An 11267-nucleotide genomic window follows, 5' to 3' on the forward strand; every position below is an offset into this window, starting at 1 on the left:
TATAGTTAAGGCTGTAGCAGAAAGAGGCTGAAGGATCTAAAGTGGGGGGTTGAGGGGGAATGGGGACAACAACTTGGTTTAGTTCTGTGCATGGACTTTTCCTGTCTCTGGTAGCAAAGTTTCTTTAAAAAAAACCAATGCTATGTACAGCTTTCCTTCCTGCCCTTGGGGAGAGGATAATGAGTCACAGGGAGGACGTGGCTGAATGCCCTGGAGGATGCTTGGATTGTCTGGTAAGGGCAGGCTAGGAACAAATTCGGCTGTGGGTCAGAGTTTCTCAAGGTAAATGCACACTTAAATGTGAATGATAAGTAGTGAGACTGCAGTGAGATGCTTTTACATGAGAACTTCGTCAGAGGAAATGTGGATGCAGCTGGATTTTGCTTTAGAAACAGAGCAGACGCAGCTCTTGTTTGCTGATCGTGTTGTAGGAGTGCTTTGGGAGGATGGGGAGAGTCGAGGACGGTTGAAGCTTGCTTTTTTTAGTTGAAGATCTTGCTGTCTGGGCAAGGACATGAAGTTACTGCAGCAGGGCTGGGCTGTGTCTTCTTTCCTCTTAGCTGGAAAACAAAACATCTTTCACTGGTGTTCGCCTTCCCCATTTGTATGCCTGCTCAAGGGTCTCCAGCTTCTTGAACCCTGTCTTGCTGCTTCCCAGCAGTGCAGATGTGTCACAAGGATGTGAGGCCATCTCTTCTGCCCGCAGTGGTTTCTATGCCAGCTGGTTCCCACTCTTTTAACTGTGAGATCTGGGTGGGTTAAATGATGAGTCCTGCTGAGCAGCTATCGGGCAGTCACTGGCAATAAGGCTCTGCTTGTTCTTGGCATGTTACTGCCCTGCAAGCTGCAGATGCAGGGAGCATCTTTTATTAGTTGGTATCCTTACAGTGCTGCTAAGCGTATCTCCCTATTCAGCCTCGTTCTGGAATGTATATAACCAATGTAAATTGTTTCTCTTCCCCTCACAGCTTTTAAGACTCGGCAACTGTTCTGAAGAAACATCCCTTGTGTAAAACCCCAGCTCCTGTACCATGTACCAGTCTGGCTTTGTGCCACGGGAGTATTACCCAGCTGTGACCCCACCTTCTGCCTTCGCCTACCCACCACTGCGGACTGGGAGAGCAGAAGACATGACCAGCCCTGTGATGTTCCCTCCCGTCCACATGCACAGCTTCTACAGCCAACCCATCACCTTTGTGGTGGACCGGAACAGCCACCCTGACTATGAGGGAGGTCAGGTGGAGTATCACCATCTCTATGGTGCCTCCCGTCCCTACTTCCATCCCTACTACGCCTGGCACTTCCCTCCCATGGTCCCTATCCCTCTCTACCATCCCTATGCAAACTACAATCCCTATGCTGCCTACCAGAGGTCAGATCAGTATCGTGATACATGGCCAGAAGGCTTCACAATGAGAGGAGAACTTCAATGGGGGAAGCTTGGAAAGGTGTTTGGACCAAGGAAAGATCTCCCAGCATTTGTGAAGGATGATCTCCGAAGGGTTTATGGCACCTACCCACGTACCAGTGTCTCCATAACCTACAGGAAAGGGGAGTTCTTGGTGAAGGGGGACCCCAAGGTAGGAGAGCAGGAATATACAGTGGAAAAGAAAGTTATCCAGCAGGCTGTGACCCCCAGTGCCAGTGAGGCAGATGACAGCAGTGAGGACCGGAACAGTAAGAAGAAAAAGAAACAGAGACATTGATGTAGTCCATCACCCAATGCCTCAGGGCCCTTTTGGAAACCAGTTGGCAGCTGTTCTTGGTGCAGCTGGCAAGTAGCACAAGCAATGAATGCCATCACCTCTGTTGGCTTTTAACTGCTCCCCATCCTTCACAAGCTTATGGCAACTTTACACTTCGCACAGTGCCTGCCCTGTGAAGAAACCACATGGCACTTGTCTGTCAGATCAGCTCTTTGGTTCTGGCTTTGAAATGAGAGCTTGATTTCCACTGGTTGGTTGTGCGGTCACAGTCTGGTGGGGGGATGTCCAGGCAGCAGCCCTTCATCAGAAAACTTCAGCCTCTTCCTACTCCGTGCAAGGGAATGTCCTGGAAGCTGGCTCCTTTCCTGGCACTCAATAAGATCAAAGTGGGGTTTCTTCCAGGCTCGGGACAGTGCAAGTCCCAGAGGAGAAAGGGGTTCTTGAACACTGCAAAGAGCAAATATTTGCATGTCTTGTCACTGCTGTTTATGACCATTCCATTGTACTTAATCACTGTGTAATGCCTGTACGCAACATTTCCTTACATGCTGGCAGAAGATCCTGGTGTCCCCATCCTCTTATATTTGGTAACCTGGTGCTTGGTTCTCCTGGCCATGTGTCCTTGTTGAAATCACTGCTGAGACCCTCCTCTGGGTCTCCCTCAGCTCTGGCTAGAGGTGCTGTCTCTCCAGTGAGATTTACTGGAGTTGTGAACCACAGCACTTTCACAGCTTGGTCTCTTGGAAGGGTGGACTTCAGAGTTGTGCTTGAAACCTGGAGGGCTGTGAGGGGCTGGGTCTGACTTGTAAACTTCTGTACCTTTTAAATGATTATAAATAATAAAAATTTCAAATGCAAATGTGTTATATCCCTGGCTTTTAGCTGCCTGGCAGCTATCTCTCCTGTGAACAACCTGCAAATTGGTCTGACACCCTTTTGCAGAGTTAGGGATGGGTTTGACATGGCTCTTGCCCACCTATGGTGGGTTATTTTGCTTGCACTGCTTGGCAGTACTTGGCAGTACCCTACCTCGCCCTAGTTTGTTGCCTGACAGTTTCATCTTTGGGGACTAGTAGGGACTTTCTGGAGTGTACAGGAGAAACAGGTCTGCTCTGTCCCCTTGTAATCTCCCCCTGACATGCCATATGGGAGAAGGGCCTAATAATGCAGGAGGGAAATGTTTGCTCCTGGTCTGCAAAGCAAAGGAGAGAGCCTGTGCGGGTGAACTTAGCTCTGGAGGGTCTGAGTTGCTATAAAGTCAAAGCAAGTGGATTTTCTAAAACTAATGCAACAATTTGTCTCGTTAACTATCTGGATTTCCCCTTCACCCATCAGCTTCTTGGAAAGGGGTTAATTCTGCTGCCAGATAAAGCTGCAAGAGGGCTGAACCAGAAAAAACTGCTGCAGAAACCTCAGACCAAACTGATGCTGTTTAGCTGTGTTGCAAGAGTGGCTGCAAGACTTGTTGAATGGGCTGGAAAAGGCCTCCACTAATGACTGGTGGGTGATCAGCTACACCTTTAGTTATCCAGCATAGGAAAAAAGCAATTCCTGTCTCTTTATCTCCCTTGGCAAAGCAGAGCATCTTGCCCAGGTGGAGATGTGCAGTTAGATGTCCTCTGTCCTGGTCTGCAGCTGTATTGCTGCAGCACAGCATTGCAGGGTGTTGCACTTCCTGTCCTTCCAGCAGCAGCAACTGCTCCTACAGACAGTAGTGTTGCATCAGTAGTTTGTGCACTGGATCCTTGTCCAGGCAGTGCAGTGCTCTGCTGGGGTGCTGGAAGCAGCTTTCCCCTATTCTCTATGTCTGGTTCAGGGCACAGCTTGGGCTGTCAGCTGCATGCTGTCTGCCATGAGAAGGGTGTTGGGAAGGGGCTGCTTTAGCTGGGATCCTGGAGCAGATGCAAACCAGCTCTTCCAGGTGAGGTGAGGGGGAGCATGGGATCTGCCCTATGGTGATAAGTAACTTACCAGGACCTGCATAATCTATCCTAAAAGCCACTCCTCCAGCCAAAAAATTCCTGTGCAGCTTTGCACTGTGTTACAGTGGACATCTCTGGAGCCTGTGGCTAGAGAGCAGGCACAACTCTTAGCTTTACCCATCCTTCCCTGTTTATCTTCTGCATAGCTTTGTTTGATTTTGCTGCCCGGACTCTGAACAGGAGATGGCTGGGCACACCCAGGCTGTTGTTCTGACCATGTGTATTTTTAGCAGAGGCTTACAATCGCATGCAGTACATCAGGAGGTAGCAATGCATTTGTTGTCCCAAGTGCCATTTCACTTCCAGATGGAAGAAAGCATTTTGTAGTGGGGGTTGAGAGAAAGCCTGATACAAACTGCCACTGCCTTGAGTGGTTTTCCCATGGTGGCCACAACTCACCTCCGTCCATACTCTGGTCTCTGTGAAGGAGCAACTCTCAGTCCCATTCTTGTCCTAGAGGATTGAGGCTTATTTGCTGCCCAGCTGCAGAACTGAATCCATAGGGCATTTTGGGAAGCTTTAACGCCTATGGAATTCAGTTCTCAGAGCCAAGCAGCCAGTGCGAGTCAGCTTCCCCTGGCCCCAGCCGGCTGTGTTCTCCATCTGCGAGGGGGAAAAAAAATAGGAGAGAGCTCATCATATCTCTGATGGTGCAGGCGTTGTGCTGACACAGGCTTTTACAGCTGCGAGCCGCTGCAAGGAGAGGGCTGCGCAGCCATGGCTTTCCTTGGAAACTTCGCTCAAGTTGGCTGCCAGTTTTTCCACTGCTTCCACGTATCGTCCTATCATTGGGAGCCGCTGCAAAGCTTCAGGTCAGCCCTGAGCTCTGTAAACCTGCTGGAGCTGGAAGAGAAATACCGTTTCTCCCAGTTTGGGCTGGTATTCATTGATGCATTGGGAGTCCCATCTACAGATTTGCTCTGTGCACTGCAGTAAAACACCCCTTAGCCTAAACTCCTCTCCTTCCACATGTGTATCTGAGAAAGGGGTGCAGCTGTATGGGGGGGAATGCTCAGCCCTGTGGGAGCATCCCAGTGCTTCCAGGCGCTGTCCCTCTGCTCCATTCATGCTGAAACCAGTGCTCAAGGAGCCCCTTGAACTGGGAGGCAGCAGCTGATGGATGGAAGTGGTTTGTGCAGCTCATGATACAACAGATGGTGCACAAGGTGCACTGAAGCATCTCTGTGTGGGTCTGGGAAAGGACAGAGGGCAATTCTGCTGCTTAAAATGAACCCACAAAAGGCCTTTTCCAGGTATCTCAGGGAATGGATCCAGGGAGGGATCAGTCTCAGGCTGGTGTATCCCACAACTATGCATGTGCCCTTTGCTGCCCGCTGCCCCCATGCACTGGTTTTGGCTGCAGAGTTCAGGTGCATGGAGGGGTGGACTCAGGGGACACACAGGAACTCCCCTGAGCAGCCACAGAGGTGCTGTGGCAGATTTGAGCAGCCTCAGTCCTCAGCAGATGTTCATTTCCATAGAATCCCAGACTGGTTTGGGCTGGAAGGGACCTTAAAGCTCATCCAGTTCCAACCCCCTGCCATGGGCAGGGACATCTTCAACTGAACAAGGTTGCTTCAAGCCCCGTCCAGCCGGGTCTTGAACACTGCCAGGAATGGGGCAGCCACAGCTTCTCCAGGCATCCTATGCCAGCACCTCAGCACTCTCACGGTAAGGAATTTTTTCCCAGTGTCTAATCCGAATCTCCCCTCTGTTAGCTTTAAGCCATTCCCCCGGGGATGGAGCTGATAGCTGGAAGGCAGGGAGAGGCCTTTTTTTGGCTTGGCAATAGTTGGAACACAGTTGTGACTGCAGTGGCTCAGAGTGGCTTCAGCAGGAGTAATTGCTGGGAGAGGGTTACAGCCCTTTGCCTTCAGGCTGACAGTGCAGGAGGGGAGCCCTTGGGTCTGATGGATCAGCAGAAGAGACGGGAAATGACACACTGGAGCACGGGCAGAAACTGCGATGGGGGAAGCACCGAGCAACTGTCGGTGCGAGGAGCTCGCTCCAGGATTGCTCAACAGCTGGCCTGGGGCTCTATTTTAATCCATCTGCAGGGAATCCGAGTTCAGCTGGGGCAGCACGAACTCACCATCCCGACGGGTGTCCCAGGGGAGCCAAACCCCATTGCAGAAGCTGTGGGGTCCCAGGCTGCAGGTCCCAGCACACCCTGGGGACCACAGGCAGCAGTGAAAGGAGATGGGGTGAAGCAGAGCCTGACAACAGGGTCCCCCCACCCTGCAGCCAGTGGTTTGGGGTCAGGACTGGCTGCGCACAGTGCTGTTTCTCAGTGGTGTGGCAGAGGGGTTTCAATAACTCTGAGCCTTCCCCCCCCACCTTCTACCCTGCTCTGCAGGCAGGCACCAGTGCAAGGGAACAGGGCAGGAGCCTGCCAGAGGTGCTACAGATGGTTGGGATCAGCTTGTGATGGGTGGTAGGGAATGGGATGCTTTGGGCTGCTCCTTGGCCATGGGGTGGTCACCCGGCAGTCGCTGGGTGTTTAAACACATGAAAAGTCTTTGTGCTTCAAGTTTTAAGCTGTAAAACTCCTCTCTGAGGCATTTACCACCAAAGGGTTGAAGGATTGATGCTGTTCAAAGTGCCAGCCACCCACCTTCCAGCCTTAGCTTCCAGGAGCCAAAAGGTGAAGGTGAGAGAAAAGCCTTCCTCCCCATCCTCCTCCATAGGCTGATTTGGAAAGAAAGAGGAAGGGTTTCAGGGTGAGCAGGATGGGGGGCAACTGTGACAAGCCCTCCTGATGGTGCTTCAGGAGTCATCCTTTTCCTTTGCTCTGTGGCCCCAGGGAGGTGAAGTGGATATTGGGGCACTGTGGGACAGCTCAATGGCTGCCTTGCATGTGTCCCACCATGCCCAGTGCCCCTGCCCTCCCATCTTGGGGCAGGGACAGCTCCAGCAGCTACTGCTGGCATCCTGCCCATGGGTGCTGGGGCACCCCATTGCCAAAAGACCGTTTGACCCAGCTGCAATGGGAAGCCCATGGGGGCCAAGCTGGGAAAGGAGGGGTTGAAATGCAAACTCCGACAAGCTCCAGCTCTTTCCTTTCACTCCTGGCTGTTCCTGCAAGCAAAGTCCCCACCACATGGCATCCACAGCACCCCTGTGACCAAGAGGCCACAGGCAAGGGGAGCAACATGGGCACAGCACCACAGGCAGCCATGGGGTGAAGGAGGCTGCCACCCCCCTCTAAGGGTGCTGGGGTCCCACTCAGTGGGAAAGGGACCGCTCTACCCAATCTCCCGCTTCCAGACCCACCCCTTTTCTTGAGAGCGGCTGCTTCCGTGGTGGTTCTGGGATGCTCGTGTATGTCTGTACGCATTGCATGTGCCAGGCACGCTTCTGGGCTCTGCCTTCTCTCTTTGGTGTTCCCATCTCCAGCTTTGCCCCACGTTCCTGCAGCCAGGCAGGGCCAGGGGGTATCCCTAGCCCTGTTCTGCTCTGGCGCAGGGTGCTGGGTAACACCAGGGTGAATGGAGATCGAACCCATCTGGGTGCTGGCTGTTTTGTTGGTGTGGAGGTGCCCAGACCTGGCTCAACCCCACATTGTTTGAGGAGGTGTCGGGATGCAGCACTCATCTATGGGTTGACCATGGGGCGAGCCCGCTGCCCCAGCACAGTGCTGGGGAGGATTGCATCAGCCCAGCCGCTTTTGTGTAGGTGGGAGTTTCGTAGCCCCGCTGTGATTTGCCTTCCCTTAGCACCCTGCACTGCTGATACCCTCCTCTCTGCCTGGCTCGGAGCATGAGGGGTGCCCATGTTAGTTCTGGTACACATCCCCTTCTGTGGCTGCCTGTACAAGGCTTGTCTTGCCACTGGGACAGGTCTGGATTTAGGATCCTGATGCTGACCCCAGCAGCCAGGTCCTGCCTTGTTGGAGCTGGCACACATGCCCGGGAGCAGGTACTGCGGAAAAGATCGGCACAGGAGCCACAAAGTTGAGAGCTCCTCAGGGCTCTTGACCTCAGCCCAAAAATGCTGGTGAATCAAGAGGCACCCCAGGCAAGCAGGTACCAGCAAGATGCTGCTGCTGCTGCTGCTGCGGGGTTTTCTGTGCTGCACTGTGTAACCTGCAGCCACTCACAGCCACTGTTCCTGGGGCAGGAGGCTCCAAGGCCCCACGGCAGCAGTGAGTGGAAATGGCCAGCAGTGAGCAGGAGAGGACCCAGGCAGCACCCACAGGCCCATTTTGCTGCTGCAGGAGCCACCCCAGGGAGGCACCCCCCCCCAGCTCCATATATCCCACAACCCCCTCTCCATAAGGCTCTGTGAGGTGCGTTGTCATCCCTGCAAACCCCCCATTGCCTTTCTCCACAACAAGTAGGGGAAATTCTATCAGCAAAGACAAAATACCCCAGCAGAGCAGCCCGGCCATGCCCCGGGAGCACATCAGATGGCCACACCAATGCACTGCCCCATGGCATGCCTGGCTGGAGGCGATGCGAGGACATGGGAAAGCAGATGTTCACCCATAGGCAACCCCACCTCCCGGAGAGCAGCGCATCTGAGCTCGCATTTAGCACTTTCTGACTTTCTCCTTTGCTCCCTCCCATGGGGCACACAGGGCAGGCAGGAGAGCTCCCCTCTTCTTCGCTCCCTGGGGAGATGAAGGAGGAGGGGCTGCTCCGGGAAGGGACGTGGTTTCCTTGCCGGGACCCCCACCCTGCTCCCACCACCACTCAGTGGTTAACCATTCACTGCTTTAAAAGGCAGCAGCGTCCAGCAGTTACTGATTAGCCAGGACATGCCCAGGGCCAAGCAGTGGTGTTGAGTGGGTGCTGCCCAGGCACCGGCGCCACACCGGCACGGTGGCTGGGCTGTTCACGCAGGGGGTTTCACTTTGCCTTCCCGGAAAGGAAGTTTGCCGGAATAATCCCATGCCTCCCGTCCCCTGCCCTTTAACGTTATCAGCAGAACGGGTCCAGCTTTGCAGATAGCCACAAAAGCCAGGGGTAGAAGTGACGATGCTCGTGCCCCACGCGTGGGGTCTGGCACATCCTCTCTGCTTCCCGCAGCCAGGAGCCGTGTTCCCGCTGCTCGATGCGGGGAGAGCTGCCCTCGGCAGCGCCGGGGCTGTGGCTCCCCGGGGACACCAGCAGCAAAGCAATCACAACGCAACCGCACCGATCCCCCTGCTCCGGCGCAGACCCCCTCCCTCATGGCAGCAGCGTGACCCCGGCACTCACCCGTCAGCTCCAGCTCCATCGAGGCGAGTGCGAGCAGCGGGGCCGGAGGCACTGTTAAATATCGCCGCTGACTTAGTCACTGCTCTTCCTGGACGGCAGCGCGCGGAGTTTCCACCCACTGCTTTCACCTTTGGTTTCCAGGCTTTCTGAGAAAAGGGGAAGCTGTGGGAGGGAGCAATCGGCACCCCCGTGCCAGGGCCGCGGCCCCCAGCAGCCTCTGCTTCCTGGGAAGGGGTGGATGCTGGAGAGGGAGCTGCTTTCCCAGGAAGCTGCGGCACGGCCAGGAGCACCCCTTGCTCGTGCTGGGCTGCCCAGCACCCAGTGCCCCCCTCCTGAGGGGGTGCTGAGTGCTGCTTCCCTAGCACAAGCCCAAGGGTGGCTCAGCCTCCTGCTCTGGGAGTGAAAATCCACCCCTCAGGACTCAGACGCATCCTGTCCTCACCCTGCCAAAGCTCATCCACCTCCTCCTTTAACGTAGTCCCTCTGCCTGTGGCGCCACTGCCAGGGCTGGGATGATCCCGGATCACTGACATGTGTGATGAGTGCTGTCTGTCCTCAGCTTGCAGAGCCCTGCCAGCAGCAGGCACTATTGGCCCAGGCAGCGTGCCAGCCAGTGTTCAACCCAGCAGTGTGCCAGGGGGCTGGTTGCCCTGGGACATCATGGCCAGGCAGATAACCCGCTTGCCAGCTGGGGTGAGCGCATGTGTCCAAGCGGGACTCCTTTTCCCCAAGGTCCCATTCAGCAGCATCCTCTTCCCGTCCTTTCCACACGGAGACATGGAGAATGCCCAACCATTGTTTTTGCTCAGAAATGACATCAGGTCCCTGGGGTTCCCCTCCACGGTGGTTTGGAAACCAGAGTCTGGGGCCCTGGCACAGGCTGCAGCACTGAGCTGATGGCAGGCGAGCACTGCGGCTCCTCCTGCACAGATCAGTCGATGAATTGGCAAATGAATTGATAGGGGATGGTGAGATGCCTTGGCACCCCTGCCTGCCTGCAGCACTGCTGCTGGGCTCTAGAGCTGCCCCCCATGGGTTTCGGTGACATTCATAGAGTGGCTCTGTGGGGGACTGACATGAATCCCTGGGGCAGGAAGCACCTGGAAGGCTGCTCCGCAGAGGTGCTGAGTTGGAGGCACAGATTTATCCCTGCCAGCCCCTCAAACCAGCTGGGTATCCCCAGTTCAGTGCCTCAGGTGTGCTTTTGGGAGGCCAGCCGTGGGCTTGGCTGTGCACCCCAGCTCTGCATGGCTGCTGCACTCTGCCCCACATCTCTTTCACTTTGGGGCCAGATGGGACTTTGGCATGTGAATCAGTGAGCTGAAATACCTCCTGTTTCTCAAGGCCGGGCTGCCCTGGTCCCACACGGGCATTGCACAGCACCCTCCTCACAGGCATCACCCAGCACTCCCGGTCCCAGATGTCTCCATGCTCCCTCCTCACTCCTTCCTCGCTAGCTGCTGCCCCAGCCCTTCCCAGAGCAGCACTGCAACGTCACAGCAGTACCTGATGTCCCCCTTACTGCTGCATTACTTATCCTTGATGGGGTTGGATGCATGTTTACCATCTCAGATGTCTCCCTCTGCTAATCCTGATGCCTTCCCTAGTATTAGGCTTGCCCCAGAAGAATATTACCCTTCCCAATACCACTCTGGCACCCCCACTGCTTCCCAGCATTCCCATTGGCATGTGGGTTCCCCATCCATGTACACATCCAGGCTGGGTGGGTTCCATATACCTCTGCCTGCTGGAAAGGGTCCAGTCCACTCCAGAGCTGGAAAACCACCGGGGAACAGAGGGAGAAGCAGGTACGAGAGAGGCACAAGTGGGGCAAACAGGGAAACCACTGCAGGCCCGATGCCAAGGGGATGGGCTATAATGAAGGCAGCAGGGCACCCCCAACCCTGCACAGGTGGGAGGAAGGGAGTGCGCAGCTTTGCCAGCTCCCACAATGCAGGTTGAGAGAGGAAGAGAAATGGGAGGAAGAGGAGGGGCAGTTTGCTTGGAGTTGGATGAGCACCCAGACCCTAGTTTCTGTGGGTGTCCTGAACAGAGGCATGAGTCTCCCCATACAGAGGTATGTGGGTCTCCTGGGCAGAGCCTGCCGTATCTTCAGGCTCCTGCAGCTGTGGACAAAGCCAGTCCTCAGGACCAAGGCACATTTAGGGATTAGACCTGGGGCTCAGCCCTGCAGTAGGACCCATTCCTTCCCTGTGACATTGAGCTGAGACTCGACACCATCCCTAGTCCCTGTTTCTCCAGTTTTCCCTCGTTCTCCCCTAGTCCGAGGAGCGGCCAGGCCTGGCCCAGCTCCCTGCGGAAGCGCGGCGGCTTGGCCTTTATCAGGGGGAAGCGGGAGTTTCCTGCAGCCTCGCTGG

The 11267-nt window shown here is 55.1% G+C and overlaps 2 protein-coding genes across 2 annotated transcripts in view; one reads left to right on the top strand and one right to left on the bottom strand.

Annotated features, from left to right (window-relative positions):
• MFSD13A (major facilitator superfamily domain containing 13A) overlaps positions 1-9099 on the bottom strand; it is a 35227-nt gene extending 26128 nt beyond the window's left edge. Inside the window, exon 1 of the mRNA XM_061458900.1 lies at positions 8890-9099. The gene's annotated coding sequence lies outside the window, so the exon portion shown is untranslated. The remainder of the gene's footprint in view (positions 1-8889) is intronic.
• CUNH10orf95 (chromosome unknown C10orf95 homolog) lies at positions 1006-1879 on the top strand. Its single transcript, XM_061458902.1, has one exon. The coding sequence runs from the start codon at positions 1032-1034 to the stop codon at positions 1704-1706; it is 675 nt and encodes a 224-aa protein (XP_061314886.1). The 5' UTR covers positions 1006-1031; the 3' UTR covers positions 1707-1879.
• Positions 9100-11267: the final 2168 nt, after the last annotated feature.

The sequence above is a fragment of the Pezoporus flaviventris genome, unplaced genomic scaffold (assembly GCF_033815535.1).
Source record: "Pezoporus flaviventris isolate CSIRO_AGI_PZ_B2104156 unplaced genomic scaffold, CSIRO_AGI_Pfla_v1 ptg000029l, whole genome shotgun sequence".
Classification (NCBI taxonomy): Eukaryota; Metazoa; Chordata; class Aves; order Psittaciformes; family Psittacidae; genus Pezoporus; species Pezoporus flaviventris.